General features: G+C 50.4%; 1 protein-coding gene and 1 pseudogene across 6 annotated transcripts; one reads left to right on the top strand and one right to left on the bottom strand.

Annotated features, from left to right (window-relative positions):
- The first annotated feature begins 300 nt into the window (after nucleotides 1–300).
- Nucleotides 301–21,050, top strand: SYNDIG1L (synapse differentiation inducing 1 like). 6 transcript variants are annotated; one of them, XM_074327212.2, is made up of 5 exons: nucleotides 308–758; nucleotides 12,121–12,236; nucleotides 15,282–15,755; nucleotides 16,900–17,040; nucleotides 17,199–18,985. In XM_074327212.2, exons 3-5 carry the CDS (start codon nucleotides 15,339–15,341, stop codon nucleotides 17,355–17,357), a joined length of 717 nt encoding a protein of 238 aa, XP_074183313.1. In that variant the 5' UTR covers nucleotides 308–758; nucleotides 12,121–12,236; nucleotides 15,282–15,338; the 3' UTR covers nucleotides 17,358–18,985. The 6 variants fall into 6 exon arrangements, with proteins under 6 accessions (XP_019589248.1, XP_074183313.1, XP_074183314.1 ...); XM_074327213.2 differs by having other exon boundaries at nucleotides 15,279–15,755; XM_019733689.3 differs by lacking the exons at nucleotides 12,121–12,236; nucleotides 17,199–18,985 and adding an exon at nucleotides 20,536–21,050 and having other exon boundaries at nucleotides 301–758; nucleotides 15,279–15,755.
- On the bottom strand, nucleotides 15,765–16,890 carry LOC109448210 (large ribosomal subunit protein eL33 pseudogene; annotated as a pseudogene).
- Nucleotides 21,051–21,702: the final 652 nt, after the last annotated feature.

The following is a 21,702-nucleotide window of genomic DNA, read 5'->3' as shown; positions in this document are numbered from 1 at the left end:
AACCTGGCGTGGTGTCTGATAAATAGTAGGCGCTCAATAAATGTTTTTTGTTTGCTTGTTTTTCTCTTCAGTGCACACAGTATAATATTAAAACTCAGGGCTTGGGAGCCTCAGGAGCTCCAAAAATGCTTCAAGAAGCCCGAGGACCGCGCATCGCTGCTGGGGGAGAGCGGCAGCAGTGTGGGGAGAAGGGCTGGGAGAGGGGACTCAGCACCCGGAGCCGGAGAAGCCGGTTCCAGCCTCGCGCCCCTCGCTGCACCGCCTCCTCTGGGCTCCCCAGGCTTCCCGCCCCGCCCCGCCCGGCCCGCCCCGCCCCGGAGCTGGGTCCGGAGCGCCTGGTGGGCTGATTTCGGAGCGTGGAAAGACGCACGGAGCACGGAGGCGAGAGGGAGGCGGCGGCGGCGGCGGCGGCGGCGGCGTCAGGAGGCGGGGAAGAGGGAGACCCTCCTCGCTGCTCTCCCAAGTCGGCGCGGTGCCGCCTCCGGCCGGGCTGAGGGCTGCGCGGCGGCGGCGGCGGGGCCGGGCCAGGATGCGGGGTTCCCAGGACCACGCCGGGCGGAGCGGGCGGCTACTGGCTGAGGACGGGAGCTGTCCGCGGTGCTGAAGCAGTGGCGGGGGTGGCAGGGACCCGGGGCCGAGAGCTGAGGCGCCCTCCTGGGAGTTCCACCGCGGCCACGAGGCGGAGGCGCCGTCGCTCGCCAGCCCATGCCGGGCCCCCAAGCCCCTCGGAGGAGGCGGGACCGTCCTCGGTGGGACAGGTAAGGGGCCGTCTGGGGACGCAGCGGGAGCGCAGAGCTAGGCGCAGAGTCTGGATTGACCTGGGGAGGGCAGTGGGATGAGGGCTCCACCAGAGATCGCCCCAAGTCCATCCCTAGCCCTCACCCTACAGGCTGTGGATGCTGGGAGGGGCCGGAGGGACTGGGGCGCATACAGGCACCGGGGCATCCTGACCCCACACCACCAGGCTTTGACCTAGACTTCAGTCTGCTCTGAGACACTGCCCACAAGCCACGCTGATGAGAGTCTCGTGGACTCCTGGTACCCCAGTCCCCCCCCAGGGCTCTGTGATACTAGGGAAATCTGAACCAGCTCACAAAGCTTCCCTCTCCTCCCCCAAGCCTTCTCATCAGGATGACTGGAGTAGCTATGGTCCCCCCCACCTGGAAATGGCCATTGGGCCAAAAGATGGGCCAGACCCCTTAGAACTTACTATTTATTAACTCCTTTCTCCAGAGAAGGAAGGAGGTAGCAGAAGATTCCTCAGTTTTTTTTTCCTGTGGCCCTCTTGACGCTCATGGAAGGAGGCTGCTTTTCCATCACTCTGCTTGGTGCATGAGGGCAAAGAGTGGGGGAACCTGAGTCCTGTTTTCTATTATGTACCTGAACACTGGTGACTCTAGACAGAGCCTCTATTTGGAGTCCTCCTCTTTCTGGCAAGAGTGAGCTGAATGAGCTCATTCAGCCCTGCAAAGTGCTTCCAGTTCTTCAGAGCAGAGTTCTCTGAGTGCCAGAATGTAGCAATCAAAATAAAACTGCGTAGACGAAGACTGGCATATCACTGTGGCTGACCACTGCTTTGTGACCATCCTCACATCCCAACACAACTTCCCCACCCTCAGTGGTAGAAAGAGCACAAGACTAGGAGTTTCTGGCTAGGCCCTGGCATTTTTTGGCTTTAAGCCAGTTACCTGAGTTCTCCGAACCTCAGTGTCTTCATCCCTAAGGTAAGGATAACATAGCTGCTTACCTCAGAGAACTGCCTTCGGGGCTCAATGAAACACTGTACCTGATTGAAGGCTTGTCAACTACACATCATCATACGAGTGTGAGCTGCTGTCACGGCTGTCACTGTTCCCACCTGCCAGCCAGGCCAGCAGGCCAGTGGTCCCAGTCACTCCTACCACCTTTTCTCCCAGCCCGGCCATGGCTCCCTTTGTCCTTCGCCTCCCTGGGGTCCTAGAATCATCAGTGAATCAGCCCAACTTATAAATCTAGAGGAGCCAAAAGGGTTCCCTCCCCTTTCTCCTCTTCCATCATCACCTATGAAAGACAATATAGGGTGAGACTCTGGTTCACAGATTTTATTTTTTTCCCAAGAATCACAGATCTAGGGAAACAGCTCCTTGAAGGCAAGGATTGTGTTGTTTTTATCTCTTTGCCTCCCTCCACACCTCTCTTCCCCCATAGCACCTGGAAGATAGTAAGGACTCAGTAATTGGGTGTAAAATAAGAGAATGGAGTGTTGAAATATCTCAGAATAAAAACATTTGACTGGAAGTCAGGAGCCCTGTGGCCTGGTCCCAGATCGGCCAACGACTGTCTCAGGCAGTCCCTACCCCTCTATGAGCTTTAGTTTTCTCATCTGTGAAAGAGGGTCGTACTAGATGTGTTTTAAGATTACTCTGCTTGGCTGTTTTGTGGGGCGATCTGAGGGCTGTTCTGAGCCCGCAAATCCCTCAGTTCTCCTTGAACACAGGATACCAGCTTCGTAAACCTGGTTTGAAAAGTAAGTTAATGTACTTTCAGTGACGAATTGGATTTTATGAATGCAGTGGAATGGAGCAAGAAGAACCAGGAAAAGACATGTATAGTTCCAGTGTTTTCCTAAGATTCCCTACTCTTCCCTATTTTCCTGGGAAAGCCATGCCTGTCTACAGAGCTGCTGAGCTGGGAGGGCCCCTGCCTCCAAGCCAAGAGGCCAGGAAAGCACTCCCCCCTTCCTTGTGAGTAGCCCTGGGTCAGGGACGCAGTCTTTGGCCATCTCCTCCCAGGCACCTTGCCTGACTGTGATTCTCCTCCTAAGATGACTGGAGGAGAGGACAGTCAGGAAAGATCCATCCCTGGGGAGAGCTTTTTTTATATGTAAAAAGAAAATGAGCTTCTCTGACAATAATTTTCCTCAACTGTGGCAGAGCCGCCTGATGTTCAGACAAACCTTAGCTAATTGTACTTGGGTAGAGCTGAGTAAGCCTTACCAGTGACCTCCCTTACTTACCCACCACCGCCCCTCCCCCCATGTCAGCACTTTCTGGCTCCCAGCTGTTGGTGCAGCACTGGCAAGAATCAGCTCTTCAGAGTTAATGGACAGTCACTAACCCTCATAACAAAGTGACAGCAGCAGCGGCAATAGCAAGAATAGAGAGGGGCTGTATTTTCTGCAAGACTAGTCTGTGGGAGCTGGCCTGCTGCTGGGGCTAGAACCATGTACCGCCCCTCTTTCTGCAGCTATCTGAGTGGACACTCCATCCCCAGGGCTGTCAAGGTTCAGGGCGTCTCTGATCACCCAGATGCTCTCCCTCCCCAGGCAGACACACCTGGCTTCCCTCCCAACCAAAGAAAACTACCCACTGGCTATTTCTTATGTTCCCCTCTTGCCCCCTCCTTGCTGAGGCACCTATTCTGACTCCTTCTGCAAGGCCTCAAATAGAAAAAGGGAGCCAACCCAGACCCATGATGGGGTGATCTTGATTATCGGGGCCTGGGGGAAGGAGGATTTGAAGACCAGGAAGAGATAAATGTCATTAAGAAATGATGTGTGTGGGGGGGGAAAAGGTGTGTGTGTGTGTGTGTGTGTGTGTGTGTGTGTGTGTGTGTTTAAGACAGATTGAAACATTGCAATATATATATGCAGGTCCCTTCCCCTTGGATGGCACACACAAAATGACAGAAGCAGAAATTAAGAGAATATCAGGAGATAGCTGCACATTATTAATTACCTTCAAGTTCAAAGGCCAATTCATCTGTGCATCCTAGAGGGACTTCCAGCCCCAAAGTACACCACTCCAGGGAGAAAGAAGCAGAAAGAACAGTCTTCACTTTGGGAAGAAGAAACAGTCTAGTTCCTTAAACCTTTGGCATTTTTCAATCCCCTTTCCTTCTCAGAGGCGTGGTGGGCATCCTGCCTTCTGCTGTAAGTCAGGGGACAAAAAAGATCTCATCTCTGTGCTTTGTATCCAGGTCCTCTCTTCTCTTGCCTCCTCTCTTATTCTTTCTTCCTCCTCCCTGCAGCTGCCACCAACCCCACCCCCTCCCCAAGCAACCAAGCAAGGAGTGAGGGCCCGATTCTCTACCTCCCCATTAGGAGTGCTATCTTCCACCATCAGGTGTTCTGTTTGCTTCTAAATGGTTGGGAATGAGCTGCTTCCGAGGAGAGACAGGTTGTTTCAGAGAATGAAGATTTGATTTCTGCCTGAAAATGGACTAATTTGAATAGTGGTGCCATGATCCCAATCCTCCTAGCAATTTTCACTCTCGGCCCCAATCCCATCCCCCAGGCAAGTGGATTACGCTCTGACAGAGAGGCCAGTCCAGCCCATGGGAGCCCAGGGTGGCAGGGGATAGAAAACAGGGTCCTTTGTTCTTTGGAAGACAGTACCTCGGAAGCCTTCCATGGAAGCTGAGAAATGTTCCAGCTATTTTCTCTCTTTCCTGGGTTCCCTCCTCAGCCCTCTTCTCTCCTCTTCTTTGCTCTTCTCTTCTCTTCCTTTTCCATAGGCCCTTTAATAATTCTCAGCTCTCTCTCCAGCTCTGACCATTACCCAGGGTTTCAACTCTATACATTTAATTGCCAGGTGGAGTTTCTACCCTAGGTATCCCAAAGACACTTGAAGACCAAATTCATCCACTTCTCTTTCCCATCCTCCTGTTCTCTGTGTGTACATGTGTTTCATTTTTTCAGCTCTTTACTTGGTGGGCCTTTTCAGTCTAAATATTCTTTTTTTTTTCAGCTCAGGAAACACTTACTGCTTTTGCTCCTTTCATTGTTATTTTCCTCTAGTCTTTCTATTATGTCTTTCTGAAACTCCTATTAGATGAATGTTGGACCTCTGGGACTTTCTTTCATATCTCTTAACTTTATTTTATATGCTCCATCTTTCTGTCTTTTTGCCCTATATCTTGGGGAAGTTTATTAACTTTTTTCTTTTACATTAAAATGTTAGTCTTTAACAGTGTCCATTCTATTATCCAGGCTCTCCATTAAATTTTTGAAAATTTAGACAATTATTTTCAATTTCCAAAATGCGTTCATGTTCTTTGATTGCTCCTTTTTCATAGCAGCCTGTTCTTGTTTTATGGATGCAATGTCCTCTAATATGTCCTCAATCTCTGTAAGAATATACGTTCAAAATAATTTTAAAAATCTTTTCTATAACTTGGGTGATTTTGATCTTATTGGGTCAATTGTTCTATTTATTTAACCCTTCTCTTTTATTTTCATGTACTCATTTTTCTTCGTTGTACATTCAGACTTATGAATAAAGGGAGGTATTGACTGACATGGCAGCTTGTGTGGATTTCCTCGGAAATTGGGTATGTTTGTTTCCCTAACAGTCTTCTCCCTTGATATGGGATTGTTCTTACCTCTGCTGTTTGGAGCTGCAGATTTCTCAACACTGATTTCTTCACCAAAGAATTCCATCTGCTCTTTATCTCCCAGAAATTCCTCAATGTTTTTAGTCCACTGATATCACTCTTTTCTCTTTTCCAATTTTGTTATAATTTCATTCATTTAAAAATATATGCCCTGTCATTTTAATATTAAGAAGAAGAAGAGGTGGTCATTTGTGCTCAAACTGCCTTTTGAACCAGCAGCCCCGCCCCCGCTAGATTTTCCGTCCCGATCTGGTAGCCTCACCTTCTATTTAACTGACAAATCCAGAAACCTGGGAGTCATTCTTGGCTCTTTCCTCTCCTTCACTTCTAGTTAACCACCAAGTCCCATTTATTTAGTCCCCTAGCTACTCCTCAGGTAGGACTTTTCCTCTCCATCCATTTTGCCATTGATCTGGTTCAGGTCCTCATCCTTTCCTGCTTCCATTTTTACAATACTCTCTTAACAGGACTTCTAGCCTCTATTCTCATTCACCTCAAATCCTTTCTATCCACTGCAGCCAACCAGAGTGCTCTAATACACAGGTATGACCATATCATTTTCTTGCTACAACTGTCATTGACTTCCTACTGCCCACAGCAAAAAGCTTCTCTGTATGTAGGAGAAGACCTTCCTGCCATCTCCAGCCTCACTCTATCCATACCAAACCACCCTGGCCTTCCCTCCATACCACCACCCATGCTTCTGTGCTATTTCCTCTGCTGAAAATGCCCTTCCATCATTGTCTCACCTAGATGACTTGTTTTCTTTCTTTAAGACTCAGTTCAGATGTCCCCTGCTCTGAAAGCCTTTTCTAGTTCCCACCATCGCCTCCACTCCCATCCCAAGATAAGAGTCCCTTATCAGTGGCCATAGTGTAGCTGCTAATACAACTTACTCCATTGTATTGAAATTTTGTATTTGCTCGTCTGTATTCCCCACCCGACCTCAAAGCAGGTACCATTTCTTGTTTACTTTTACATTCCAAGAACTGGTGTGCAGTAACTGCTCAAGAAATATTCGTTGTGAGGAGCTAACTGTGCCCTGGCCAGATGTGCCCCATCCATCCCAAACCCTGGAAAGTACTTTCTTTTGGGGGAGCCTCAGCACACTGAGCTCACTCACTCATTCATTCATTCATTCATTCATTCATGAGACCAACTGTTATTGAGTGCCTACTATGTGCTAGGCAAGGGGCTGCAGGGATGAGGAAGACACACAGTCCCCACCTTCTTGAGGCTCACAGTCTGGTGAGGGAGAAAGTCACTAATCAATAAATCACACATATATAAGAAGAGACTGTGATAAACTCTCTGAGAGGAAGAGCTGGAGCCCAGACAGCAGATAACCACGGAACTAAATCTAGACTGAGGAGGTAGGGACGCCCTCCCTCAGAAAATGACTTTTGATCTGGGAGCTGAAGTATTCTGATATGAGTGGACACGATACTCCAAGAAACACGGCTATGAAGTGAAGGAGGGAGAAAGAGGACGGGAGCTGAAGGAGAGAAAGGGCACTGAGGAAAGATGTTCCAATTATCTGTTGCTGCCTAACTGCCCGGAACTTAGTGGCTAAAACAAAAGACACTTTATTATACTTCAGGACTTTGGGGTCAGAAATTCATGCAGGGTTGAGCTGTGTGATTATTCTACTCTGTGTGGCACAGACAGAGGTCACCTATTGGTATTCAGCTGACAGATGGGCTGGGTTAGAGTCCATGATAGCTTCATTCACACGTCTGGCATCTTAAGGATAGCTGGGCTCAGCCAGCTCCATCAACAGGAGCTATACACACATGGCCTCGCCAGCATGGTGGCCTCAGAGTAGTCCAACTACGTACAGGACAGCTCAGGATACCAAGAGTGAGTGTTCCAGCAAACAAGGGAAAGGATGCATGGCCTTGTATCACCTGGGCTCTGAAGTCACATAGCGTCACGTTTGCTGTGCTCTGCGGTTGAAGCTGTCACAGACCCGCTCAGGTTAGAGAGGAGGGGTACAGACCCCCACCTCTCAATGGGAGGAATGTCAAAGTATTTACAGCCAAGTTTTACAATCATCGCAATTGATTTACTTTCTAAGGAAGGAAGACTATAATATGTTTAAGTGCCGTCAGGAAGGATCAGGAGTTAGGAGCTGTTGAAGACGGAGGAGAAAGAAAGGATAGTCAATTGTGTTAGCTTCCTGAGGAGGCAAATTGAAACAAAGGAAGCTAAGTTCCCCATTTTTCCTTGACTCTGCCTCCGCCAGCCTTCCAGCCACCCACCCATCTCTGCCCTTGACTTTCTCTCTTTACCGCCAGATGCAGCAAGTTATAGCTACGAGCCCAAGCTGACGGTTGGCTCTCTTCTTGCTTACAGGCCAGAAAACATCAAATCCAGTCCCAAGCCATCTACAAACAGCCACCTTAGTCACACTTCACAGTTGGCACAACAGTTTACGTATTATCTGACTAGAGGTTAGTCTAGCGCCTATTGTAAAAGATTTTACCTTTTCCCTGGATTTTAATCATTTGTGTTTAATCTTCTGCTTTACTAGGAAGGTCTTGCTTTTATCTTTCAGTTTAGAGGCAATATCTCTTGTCACACTAAGAGATAGCAGTAAGGAGTTCAGCTTCTCACAGTGGCTCTGTATTTGTATGAATCCAGACCTTAAGGTTATCTAGGCAGCCACCCCTGGGCTGCTAAATCACTCCAAATCTCTTAATCTTTTCTTGAAGCTCCTTTTTCCCATTCCCTTTACTGAGGCCTCTGGTTTTAACTCATTCAAGACCAAATCCTCACCACTCTCACATCCCCACTATTTATCATGACCCTCTACATAAAGGTAGGCTCTGAAAGGCATAATAATGAGAGCCCAGGCTTTGGACTCAATTAAATCTAGGTGCAAATCCAGTCTCTGTCACTATTTAATCTTGGGCAAGTTACTTAAGCATTCTGAGTATCAGTGTCTTCATCTGAAATATGCTAAATGATAATATCCGGCTTCATGTAGTAATAGTAGGTGTTATAATTTACAGGGTTCTGATAAGGGCTGGCCCCATCCCAAGGATATAACCCAACTCCTGGTCACACATTACACTGTCCCTTTGGCCTCTTTTTTAACAGTATTCATGATGGCTCTTCCCAGGTACTTCAGAGCCTACCAGGTACTGTGTGCCAAACACAAAGTCCAGGTCTCACCCCAGCGGCTAACCTGGAGGACTGGATGCTGTTTGGGCCAGCGTGTGCTCTGGTCAGACAGACCTGGGTCAAATGGGCTCTGCCACTCTCCAGCTGTGTGATCTCAGAAATCCTGTGTGGCCTCTCTGAGCTGCAGTCCTCCCCCACCCCCCGTGTGAAAGAGGATGGATTAAATGAGATACTGCATTTGAAGCACTTGACCTGGTTCAAACATGCAAAGCAAACACTCCCTAAACGGTAGCTGACACATAGTGGTGCTAGAGTGCAGTGACTCTGGAGTCATATTTCCAAGGGTCATGTCCAGCCCAGCACTTACCAGCAATGTGCATGTGGGCACTTTTAACTTTCTTATGCCCAGTGTCTTTATCTGTAAAATGAAGATAATGATGGCACAGACTTCATAGGGCTTCTGTAAGAGTTAAATGAGATAATACACAGCACTTTTGTGCCTGGGACACAGTAAGAACTTATTAAGTGTGAAGTATTATTATTATTTCATTCTTTTACTTTGAACTTCTTTTTATTTTTATATTTAAGGTGCATTACTTACTCATAGAAGCAGCATATAGTTGGATTTTGTTATTTTAAAAATCCAGTCTTTGTCTTTATAAAAAATCGGTTTTAAAATAGCCATGGGGATGTAAAGTATAGGGAATACAGGTCAATAATACTGTAATAACTATGTATGATGTCAGATGGGTACCAGAGCTACCAGGGTAAGTTATATAAACGTCTAATCATATGTCGTACACCTGAAACTAATGCAATATTGTATGTCGACTCTGAAAAATGAATTTTAAAAAATAAAAGGCAAAACAATCAGTTTTGACATACAAGTCATTCATTTTAAGTATAGAATTCAGTGAGTTCTGTGAAATACATAGTCAGGTAACCACTACCACACTCAAGATATAGAACAGTCCCATCATCCAAAAGGTCCTCAGGTGCCTTTGCAGTCAATCTCCTCCCCCGACTCCTGGCTCTTAGCAACCGCTGATCCGCTTTCTGTCACTGAGTTAAGCCTCTCTCGAATTTCGTGTAAACGGAATAATATGCTATGTGACTAGCTTTGTCTTTTCATAGGCAATTTTATCGTGTTCACATCCAGTGTAATTACTGATACTAACATCTTACTATTTGTTTTCTGTTTGTCTCACCTGTTCTATATTCCTTTTTCTATCTTTTCTTGTCTCATTTTGGATTAGTCAGGTGTGTTTGTCATTTCACATTCCCCATCTCTTAGCTGCCTGCTTGTACTTTCTTTCCTGTTCTTTCAGTGATTATCAGAGCGGTGATTCTTAAAGCAGCATCCCAGACCTGCGGCATCCACGTCACCGGGAACTTGTTAGCCCTGGACAGTCCCATCCCGGAATTGTAAACTGTGCGGGTGGAAGCCAGCAGTCTGGCTTTAACGAGACCTTCGGGTGGTGTGGATGCACACTCAAGTTTGAGATCCACTGCCCCGAGACAACTTTTGCTTCTGGCAGGCAGTCGGGCTGTGTGCAGATCATCTAATCCTATTAGGGAAGGAGCTGAGTCAAAGCCTGGTTTCTGTCTGCTCCTACTCCTAGGGGTAGCCCAAAAGAGTTTCCAGTTGAAAACTGGGGGTGTTTCCCGGGGCCCCTCCTCCTTAACAGGCCCTGAGCTCCAGTTTTTCTCCCCAGCCTCTGATGCTGCTGGAAGAAAGGGAAAGTGGCGCCAAGGGTCAGGCTCACCTCTCTGTGTTTCTCTTTCCTGTGGGATCTTGGCACTTTGACCCCTCAAGATTTTGCTCTCTTGGAGATTCTTTGATGCCTTCATATTTTTTCCCTAGCTTTTCTAGATATTATTGGCAGGTTTGGTGTGACACAAGTTCGTCTGCACAGCTAAAAGAGGAAGCCCCCATCCTATTGTTATTGTCCCACTAGAATAATAGAGTCAAAATGGGCACTAAGAACAGTTCAGTGTCTGGCATATAGCGAAAAGCTCCTAAGTGTTAAGTTATTATTAGTATTCTCCCAATAGAATACCAGGGTCATATTGAGCTGAGCTGTTAAAAATCAACCCCTTCAACTCTTTCCATGCACTTTATAGATAAGCAAACTGATGTTACACTGTATGATTGGACTGCAGTACAATTGAACTCCAGTGGGAGGCTGTAATTGGACTCCAGTGAATTTCTGGTCTGGGAGGTGGCAGTGTGCTCTCCATCCTCAAATCAGGGACTGGAAAACCTTAGGGCCCAGCTCTGTTCTCAGCTCAAAAGAAAACAAGCCAAGGGCTGTAGTCTCACAGATCCACCTTCTCTTGCTTTCCTTTTATGGGGCCCAGACCTCTAGCCCCAACTGCACACTTTGGAGCAATCTTTTTAGCTTCAGAATCCCAGACATCTCATGTCTGTCCTAGGGAGCAGAGTGCACACATGCCCATGCTCTTTCTCACACAGGTATGCTCACCAGCAAGCACACAGTACTGAATGCAGAGCTGGCACACACAGTCCAGGGTAGACCAGGCAGCAGAGGTGGAGATGCAAATTGCTCTGCTTTGAAATTGGTGCCTAAGTCCAGGGAACAGAGAGAGGCAGCCTTACGCAATAGGCCAAAACGTCAGGCCAGGCCGAGGGCAAAGAAGGCTGTACCTGGGGACCTGCCACCCCCTTTTTCTGGCCAGAACTTAGCACTGGGTTCCCAGAATCAGCTCAATGAACTCCTGTGTGACCCTAGCAGGTTATAGGGAGAACATGACCTGTTAGAGAACTGAGATCTTTGGCTGCTACTATGAGCAGGTACTGCCATTCCTAGCTTGGTTGCTTTATGGAAGTGGAGGTATGTGTATAAGTGAATGTGTGTGTGTGTGTGCACCTGCCCCTGTCAGGGTGTTTCAGGGCAAGCTCTGATGCTGTGCTCAGCCCCTAAACCCAGAAAGAAGCCCTCTAGCCTGGGGAAGTTTTAAACTGATTTTTAGATAATTTGGCTCAGAAGAAATCTATGCACTTAATTTGTTCTGGTTTAAAAGTAGTATATGCTTATTATAAAAAATAAATGTGGAAAACTGAAAAAACATGGTATAAACAAGCAAATGAAAAAAGCACCTGTGTTCCCACTCCTGGAGATAATCGCTGTTGACATTTTGCCAGAGTTGAGATTATATGCACATACCGTTTTCTTTCTTGCCTTCTCACCAAATCTGCAGTGAGCATTTTTTATGTCATTCCTCTTTGTAAACCTGTTCAAAGGCCTTGTACCATCTTGTATTGTTGTACCATAATTTATTTAACTTGTCCCTGATTGTTGGACATTCAGGTGGTTGTCAGTTTGTCCCTATTGTGGAAAACCCAAGCTCATACATCTTTGTACGTTAAGTGCTGAGAAGCCCTACCCAAAGACATAGAGTGTATGTGCGTGTGTGTGTGTGTGTGTGTGTGTGTGTGTTGGGGGGGGGTAATCCAGGAAAGGCTATGTGACTTGGGTTCCAGAAGCTTAGCTGGGTGTATTTTGACCAAGAGAGGGTGGTTGCCAAGAGCAGAGGGATGATCTGGGTCCCAGCTGCCTCTGCGTGCCCTAGACAAGTGCCCTGCAAATGTCTCCACAGTTTCCAGGGCTCCGGGGCCTGATTCCTGACCACAAGTATTCTTCCTTTCAAAACTTTGGGGGGATTGGACAGGTGACTTTCCAAGGCCTCCTGGTGAAGCAGAACAGAGGGCAGGGGTGAGTTTGATGCATTAATCTGCTCTGAGGCTGGTCCGCTTCACCCCACCCCCACTGCAAGGCCTTCAAGGCTATAAGTAGAGAGCGCGTAAAGTAAAACGAGCTGGAGGAGACGCTGGGGAACATTTGGGAACCATGTTCTAGAATCCTAAGCGTGGCTGAGATGGGGGACTGGGGCAGCCCAGGGGGAGTCAGGAAGCCGGGAGATGACTGCATGGCTCCATTGTTCCTCTGGCAAGTAGATATCTTGTCTTTCCTTTGCCTTCCTCAACCTGCTCGGAGGGGCCACGGTAGGGAAAGAGGCGACTCTGCACCTCACTGAGCTCTGAGCATGGTCCTCTATTCCTGACTCTTAAAAGGGGGCAAGGAATAGAGGGCTCCTTAGACTATGGGGTCATGGGATGTTAGTGCCACCATCGACATCAGTGACCATCTAATGCAACCCCTCTGGTTACAGATGGGGTAACTGAGGTGCCAGGTCAAAAAGCTAATGGGGGATGAATCAGGAATGGAACCCCAGTGTACCTGACTCCCAAACCCATGAGGCTTATAGTCACACGTACTCAGCTCCACATCTGTGGGCCACATCTGCTCGTGCAAGGTGGCTACAAACCTGCCCAGAGGAGCCCATGTATAAGTCTGGCCCAGCAAAGCCTCTGTTGTGGTCACTCCCAGCTCCCCACCTGCTGGAAGGAGCCTTTCCACATCACTGTCATCCGAAGGACTCCCTGTATTTTTTTGACCTCTGGAGAGGAAGGAGAAGAGAGAAGTAGTGAGGACGCTGCATTTGTGAGCATCGGAGAGCAGTGACCTAAGCTCCACCTGCTCCCTAGCCTGCATGTCGTCTCTGCATACAGAGAAGCTTCTGCCACAGCTGGTGACAGCCCAAGTGGAACTTGCCGCTGGCTAATATGCCAACAGGATCCCTAGGCACATGGTAGCCCAGTGTTTCCAGCACCGTCTGTGTCCTCCTTGGAGGAAGAGTTGGACACTTGGGCCACATGCCTTTCTTTGCACCCCTCCAGGATTCTTTGTTAGACATTCTTGGAGCCCGGGCTCCAGAGACCACACGTCTCAGGGGCTCAGAGCCTGAGGCATGCGCAGCCTCTTTCTGCTCCTTTGCCCCCAGGCAGAAAACAGCCCACCCTCCTCCCCACAGCAGGCCAGCCAGAGAGCCCAGCCCCCATGGACATACCCTTAACGCTAGTCCCTTTCCCTCCCCTAGCTCCATCCTGCAGCCATGCTCTGTCTTCAGATTTCCCAGGAACCAGCTTTCTAGAATCCTGCCATTTGTCTTAGAGCAGAAATAGAAATGGGCCTTTGGCAGGCTTTGGCTGTGAGTTCTTGATGGGGAGAGAGACTGGAGTGGGGGCCTAGATAGACCCAGCCCTGGGGGCAGAAATCTCTCCCAGTTTCCCTTTACCATTAGGCCAGTAATAGCCTGAGCAGGAGAAGACTTAAGGCCAGAAGTAAGCACAGCATCCCCTCCCACTTGTAACCCACGTCGCACTTGCATCTCAGCCATCTCTTTAGATCCTCAAAACAACCTTGTAGGCAGGGACTATCATCTGTACTTGGCAAATGAGGAAATCCAGAAGGGCATGAAAATTTGCCCAAAGTATCAAGGCCAAGACTGACTCTCCCATCTGTGCATTTTAAATCCAGGGCGAGACATGACCCTGTCACCCTCCAGCTTCATGATGTTCCTGGGAGGGGGAAGGCCAGGTCCCGGGGGCCACCTGGCCTGCCTCTCCTTTCTCTCCATGCTCTACTTCTACCTGACACACCTCACAGTGTGTGTGGTCTCTTGTAGACACACTCAAAGGCTGCTTTCCCCTCCTTCAGCCAGCCCTGGGTGTTTCAGTGCACCCTTCCCAGGTATACAGTCGGTGCTCAGGCTGAAGAGGAAGAAGCAGCTCTTGAGTGTGTCTACACTTCCAAGTGGGATTGCCAGTCCACCCTCAGTGCTCAGGGGGCCCTGCCTTAGATCCCACAGGAACTTCCCAAAGTCACAATTTGCTTTAGAGGGGAGGTTAGCCTAACGTGCAGCCACCTAAGACCACACCTGGGGAGAAGCGTCCTTTCCCAGGAAGAGCTGACAGCTGTTAGCGCGTGGCACATGCAGAGATCTGAGCTGTGTGTTGCCACCCAACCCTAGAACAAACCTCCCCTCAGCTTAGTATCTCACCGGCCACTAAGTCCTGTCAATATCTCCCAAGGCCCATCCCGTTTTCTCCATCTCCCCACCTTGAGCCCTGGTTGTCCTCAGCTGAGCTGAAACCATGGCAAAGCCTCCTGATTGTGCCAGCCCTGTCTAAGCCATGCCCCACACACGGCCATGGACAGACTTCAGCACCCAAATCTCATCCTGTCACCCCTGCTGAGACCCTGAAGCCCCCTTAGACCTAAAGGGGGCTGCGTGGTCTGGCCCCACACCCCATCTCACCCCCTGTACCCTGAGCCACACCAGCCTTCTCCCAGGCTCTCAGAACTGCCATCCTTTATCTGGCTTCTGCATGAAATATGTTCCCCCCCGCCCCCCTCACCTTGTGAGCTTGTCCTCTTCCTTCAGATCCCAGCTCCAAAGCTTTCCCTGCGCCTCTGTATGAGTCTTCTCCATCATGCGTTCTTACACCCCTGCTGGACTTCTCCTTCAGGGCAGCCATCTTCTCCACCAGACTGTAAGCTCCGTGGAGACAAAGTGTGCATCCTTCTTGCTCTCCCTCTTCCTGCCTTTCTCGCCATCACATCCCCAGCATCTGTATAGTGCCTGGCATAGAGCTTATGCTCAATAAATACGCATATGTGTTAACTGGCTAAACGAATGAACCAATTCTATGAAGTATGTATTTCTGCTATCCCCAATTCACAAACAAAGAAATGGAGAAGTTTCTGAGCAGTTAAGCAGCTCGAGGTCCCACAGCTGGCCAGTGGTAAAGGCAGGGTCTGAAGCAAACCAGACTACAGAGCCTGCACTTCTAACCACTTCCAGGCCTGCATCCGGCTCCCTGGCTTCAGTGTCTGTCTGTCTTGTACTTGCAGCAGGCTCTCTGACGACTGCTCAGCTGGCCCAGTCTCCCCACCCGGGAGCTCTCCAGAACCATGGAGAGTCTAAGTGAACTACAGAACCCACTGCTGCCTCGGAGCCCTGCCCACCTCCATGGCCCCTACCCTTACCCCGAGGCCTCACCCAGCTGGTCGTGCCAGGAGAAGCTCTACTCCTACCTCCTGGGAGGCACTGGCCCTGCTCAAGCCCACCAGCTCCTGGATCCAGAGTCCCTGCAGCTAGCCGTGGAGGCCTGGTACAGGCCCAGCTGCCTATTAGGGAGGGACAAAGTCAAGGAGCCCAGGGCAGGCAGCTGTGAGACCAGCTTCACAGAGAGCAGGGAGCCCCGGGCTGGACCCACGGAGCAGTCCACAGACTCTGGCCAAGTGGAAGAAGATGTCACCATCCAAACCGTGTCCTATGGAGTTCAAGAGGAGCTGCAGGACCAGGAGGACGACCAGGAGGAAGAAGAGGTGAGTACATGTGTTTAAAATACATATTCCCGGGCCCACCTGCAGGTGTTGAGATTAATTAGGTCTGGTTTGGGGCCTAGGAATCTGTATGTTGCCAAGAAAGGTACTTCTGACACAAGTGTTTTGACACATCCGCACTTTGAGAAACACTAGCTTGGGTTGACTATTTAATTTTTTATTTTTATTTTTAAAGAGAACAAATCCACTTTACTTACTTTTCAAGATTCTGAGTCCAGTGGCCTTACCGGGAAGGTTGCTTTGGAATTTGGCATGAACCATGCCACTGTTTCCATGAGCACAAATTCCCTTTCCCCAGATTCCTCTGGTTTTGTACGGTTTGCCCTCAGGAGTCACTGCGTTGTTCCTCACCTTGTACACGTAAGCACAGCTCTTGCCTACATAGAATTCAGTTTCATCTCGAGCATAAACACTTTCAATTTTAAGGAGAACTATGGCTCCCTCTGGTTCTGGAGACCCTGTTTATAACCAGCAAAAATGGCCGTGGACCACAGCTTGCCAGACATATTTGTCGCTTTAGAAGTCCTGTTCCCAACAGGCCTCCACAGGCTCCAAGATGGCAGAACAAGCGACTATTTAATTTTTAAATAGCCTTTATTGTTTTTGTTTTCTTAATTATGTCAGTAATTTACACTTAATGCAGAAAACCACTGGAAGATAACATTATTATGTTAGTAGATGATCTTCTAGTCTTTTTTTATTCATGGTTTTTCCCACCCTACTCCCCGAGAGACATCTTGCTGTACCTAGTTTCATAATTTGATTTTTCCCTTTCAGCAACACATTTCAATATTGCTCCACATAATTTAATCTTTATTCCAAAGTGATTTTTCAGGGTTACATGGTATTCCATGGTATGTTCTTCCATCTTATTTACTCAATCTCCTGGTCATCGGGCATTGAGATTGTTCCTAATCTTTCACAATTACTATCTGATGATGAATATGCCTGTACATATGTACTTGTATTCTTTCTCTGTGATACGTCCCTAAAGATGGAAGGCTTTTGGTAGCATGCCGAGCCCAACTCACACTCCCATGGACAGAGGAATAGACTGCCTATTGCCCCACATCATTGCCACTGGGTGATCCGGGGCCTGGTCACAAGCCCCACTCGTGTTTTGCAGAGTGATGCGACCTCGACAGAGAGTGAGAGTGAAGACAACTTCTTCACGCTGCCCCCCAGGGACCACTTGGGGCTCACTATCTTCTCCATGCTCTGCTGCTTCTGGCCACTGGGCATCGCTGCCTTCTACTTCTCCCAGGGGGTAAGAGCACATGGGGCCCAAGCCTTCCGCTCTGGCCACCTCCTCCACTGGAGGGCTTTGCAGAAGCATATGCAGGATGGGGGCAGGGGCCCGGTGGGCTGGGGCTGTTTTCCTGGGCGTGGGGTTGGTCCCTTTCATGAGCACATCTCTCTCCCTAGACCAGCAAGGCCATCTCCAAGGGGGACTTCCGCCTGGCCAGCACCACCTCCCGCCGGGCACTCTTCCTGGCCACACTCTCCATCGCCGTGGGGGCCGGTCTCTATGTGGCTGTGGTGGTGGCTCTGGCAGCTTACATGTCCCAGAATGGCCATGGCTAGTGGCCAGTAGAGCCTGGCATCCTGACTCCCCTGATCTACCTGAGAAGGCAGCAGGGCTTAGGGCTGCAGACTCTCTGGAGAGCCCTGGCCCCTGAAGACTACCCTTGAGGGTGGCTTGTTGAGGGGAGGGCTCAACCTTCACTTCCTCTTGCCTGCTGTCCCCAGCCTCAGAGCAGGGCCAGAGGCACCACTCTCCCATCCCGGCTGTGTTGGGAAGCAGGAGATGGTAGTGCTGCCCACCATACCAGCCAGGCAGGGCTCACTTCTGGCTTGATGCCAGCTTGGAGCTCAGCCCATTCAGCCCACTGGCTAGAGGGTCTCTGCCCTGCAGGCAGCCCACGACACAAGTCTGCCAACCTTTCCACAGAGAAAGAACAGGCGGTCGTAGGGAGGAAAAGGGATGCCTGGGGGCCAGGGGACCTCACCCAGTCCTTTCAGCCCATAGGAGTCTCCACGCTGGGGACAGCCTAAGCGTCCCCAGCTCTACCCTCTGGCCGCACGGTGCCCAGGCCCTGCCAGCCAGGAGGAAAATACACAGAGACACGTGGGCCCCTTGCTCTTTCTGGCTCTGGAAGGTGCTTAGCTTTCTGGTGGGCTTATAAGTCACTGTGGAGTCTATGTAGAGAAGAAGAGTCTCAGGCATGTAAACGCTGCACCCGGGGAAGGTTCTTGGAGCTTCTCTGCAGAAACAAAAGGCAGATGCGATGACAGGGGTCCTGAAATATTGCCGATTACACAGGGCTCCCCACTCTGTCCCTGGTCCCTGCTCCCATCATCCCTTTCTGGCCTCCTCCTGGGAGGCCCTGAGCTGGCACCATCCCAGAAAAATAGAGCGAGAGAGAGTGCTAGCAGCCCAGCAGCCACTGAGCACAGCCCTTAGATCCAGCCCTGTGGAGACCCTCCCTGAGTGTAGTGAGTGTAGATGAGGGGAGGGCACAGGGCTGGCATGGCTGCTGAGCCGCCAGCAGGGCTCAGGAAGGCTTCCTGGAGGAGTGTCCCTTTGGCAAGGTTTGGAAGGATGAGGAGAATGTATCAAAGAGATTTGTTTTCCCATAGCCCTCAGTATTATTCATGGGCAAGGGTGTGCCCGGAGCCTCCCAACGGGAATTTACATTTGGATTATGCCTAGAACATCCGGGCTGGAGCCAAACTGCAGCCATTTTTGAGGGCTTCACCAACTCAGAGAAGGGTGGGCCTGTTACTCAAAGACCAGTGATGGTTTCCTACCTCTGAATGCTGGGGGGTCAACAGTGGGCCCCTGGTCAGCCTTGGGGATTCTTCACTGATGCCCCACTCAGAGCTGTTCTCAACACCCCAACAACGAGGGAAAATCGAGAATTTTAGAGACATCTAGGCAGGAAGGATGGCAGCACATTGGGAGGCAGAATTGTTGGGGCTCGAGCTCCAGGACCTCATTGTGCATGATTTGGGGACCTGGTCATTCCCGGGCCCCATCCAGAGACTTGGGCTGTGGACCCACCACTGACCCCCTTGTTCCACCATCCTCCTCACCCCAGGCATCGTCCAGCCCTCTGCGCGCTGCATCCCCTGAAGTCCCAGCCCAGGCTCAGCAGTTTTAATGTCCCATATTGTATATATTTATCCTTGTAATAAACATTTCTGTAACACCTGGTGCCCTCTGGGCCTTACTGTCCTCGCCTGCCTTCACCTTTGCCTGTGTCCCATTCTTCTCCAAGACCGACCTCCATCCCCACGTCTGTCTGTTGCTCCTGGCCCCCAGAGGCCTTCCTGACAGGACAGGCCCGCATCTGGGACTCAAATTCCCTGCCTTGTGGATGGGAGACCTAGTCGTGGTCTACACTGGCTCCTGGGGTTCCCTAGCCACATTGAACTTCAGTTGCCCACAGCAGCAATTTGCTTGAGAGCATTGAGGCTGCCTTCCTCTCCCGTCTTCTTCCTCACTCCCCTACTGTGCTCCCTGGGAATCATCTCTCAGTAAACTACCTGCAATTAAACCTTTGTTTCTGGGTCGGCTTCTGGGGAGCTCAAACCAAGAAGCACACAGGCATGTACACATATATCAGCATATGTGTGCACATGTGTGCATACGCCTACACTGACACACATGCATACACACATGGGCACAGCCTGTACATGCATGAACAGCGTATGCACACACGTGCATGTGCGTCCACATTCAAAGTGAAGGAGACATGGCTGAGGAGCCTCCCCTGGCCCTGTCCACTCTGCAGTCGCCCCATCACCAGCCTGGCCCGGCTCTGGGAGGGGCCGTGGGCAGCACACACTCCAGTCCAGGCCCTGCTGGGCTGCGCAGGCTGCCTCCCAGCCCAGACAATTCCCACCGTTTCCCCAGCCCTCAGAATACCACTGCAGTCCTCGAGAAGGGGGAGAAGCCAGTGATTTCCTGTATTCAACCCTGGTCCTGCTCCCTCCTCCTTTTCACCCCCCGCACCCGCTACCCTCAGCTGCAGAAGAAAATGGAATCAGAAACGGAAGTCCTGGGGGTTTTTCTCCTGCAGCCCCCTAGGAATCTCCCATCCTGTTCAGCCCGTGCCACACAGGCAGGGCCCCCTCCCCTGTCCTGCTGAGGCCTGCCTCTGGGCATGCCTGGGGGCATTAAGGCCTTCTGTTCCCCGCTCTGCCTGCACCTCGCTGCAGAAGTCTCCTGGGAGGCATGGGGGCTTGCATTTACCCCCCTTCAGCCTGGCTCCTTGGACTGGCAGAGAGAGGCTGGGGACAGGGAGGGTCCCCTGGGTAAAGGTGCCCTTGATAAGCTGCAGTGCCAGCACATCTGTGCAAATATTACCAATTATTTTCCTCACTATAAACACCCAGCAGGAAAGCAGGGAAGCAACCAACCTAAACTGTTTAAAATAGAAATGGAAACTGCTGCACAGGGATGTTGGGGCAACTGGCAGAGCAGGGGCCCTGCACCAAGAATCTGGGATCTCCCCCCCACCAGCTGCCCTTAAATTGCCCCTGCTTCGCTACGCCCACTCTGCACCTCCACCCCAACCTTCTCCTCCACTGGTTGGGCAGAATGAGACGGGAAAGTTCCTCTCTTGGGGATAGACAGTCTCAGTACATTTCCTGGGGCTCGCCAGGCCTGAGCCGCACAGATGATAGGAAGGGGGTGAGATGAGGCAGGGGTCAGTGGCCAAGTGGTCAACGAAGTGAATCCCGCATGTTGCAACAGGAAGGAAACAGGAAGATGATCTAGTCACAGCCCTTCACGCTACAGATGAGACAGCTGAGGCCCAGAGAAGGAGGTGTGTTACCCAATGACACCCAGCGATTTATGAGCCTAGCCCAGGCCTTGCCTCCCAGGCACTGGAGTTGCTGAGCTAGGCTGGTGATGTCTCTGCCTGCGTGGAAACAGAAAACCCAGTGACAACTGCTGCTGCCGGGTGAATATTAACAAACTGGCTTCCCTCAGCCTTCCCTCCCAGGCTGTTTCCTGCTTCAAAGCCTTCACCACCAGCCCCTCTCAGGGGCTGATGCCTCAGCCCTTCTATTTTTGTTACAAGGCGGGAGGGTGACAGCCTTGCCTGCCCCGAGCTCACAGCAGCCCCTACCACCACCACCAGTGCTGTCACATCCTCTCTGTCATGGGGAGGCTCTACTCTGGGGGGTGGGCGGCCCACAGAGAGCCTCAGATGTTCTAAACAAAAATAAAAAGTGCACGTGTGGCCCAGCTGCATTTCCAAATTCTTCCAATCTATATCCCTTGAACTGTTTTTACCTCTCTCCCTCTAAAGAGCGGGGCAGCTTCAAAGCCACTTCTGGCTCCATGAGGAAATAACAGAGAAAGAAATCCCCAGATGGCAGGGTGACCCCGAGGCAGTCAGGAAGGAGACAAAGGGGACCACAGGCATGCGTGTAACAGTAGGCAGGGCCGGGGGTGAGGCGGCAGGGGCAGGCTATGCTGACAAAACAACTTCAGTGCACAAAGCACATTCATACCAGCCCTCTCTACCATCGAGGCAGGTGTTTCCGAACCCATTTTACAGACAGACAGACCGAGGCCAGCAAGGCCTTCCTTCCTCCTGGTTGCACAGTCTCTGGGCACCTGCCATGGCTCCATCCTCACCCCAGCCCCCCAGCCCATCTGAGGCCACGTCCTGGCCATTTTCCCTCCTTAATCCTCTCCAGCCCTATCTTAACACTTCTGCTCAAAGCGAGCTGGGAGACACAGCCAAGCACAGTGACTGAAAGCACAGAGCCTGGAGCCAGACTGCCTGGTTCAAATCCTCTCCCCTGTGTTTTCCCATCTCGCATGTGACAGGGTTGCTGTGGCAATTACATCAGTTAATACTCGTATGGCTCCTACAATAGCATTGGGCATCTAGTAAGTTCCACGTGA

This window comes from Rhinolophus sinicus, chromosome 3, assembly GCF_057876585.1.
Source record: "Rhinolophus sinicus isolate RSI-liver-muscle chromosome 3, RSI-T2T, whole genome shotgun sequence".
Classification (NCBI taxonomy): domain Eukaryota; kingdom Metazoa; phylum Chordata; class Mammalia; order Chiroptera; family Rhinolophidae; genus Rhinolophus; species Rhinolophus sinicus.
The sequence above is the reverse complement of the archived record's forward strand: the minus strand, read 5'-3'. Positions and strand labels throughout refer to the sequence as shown.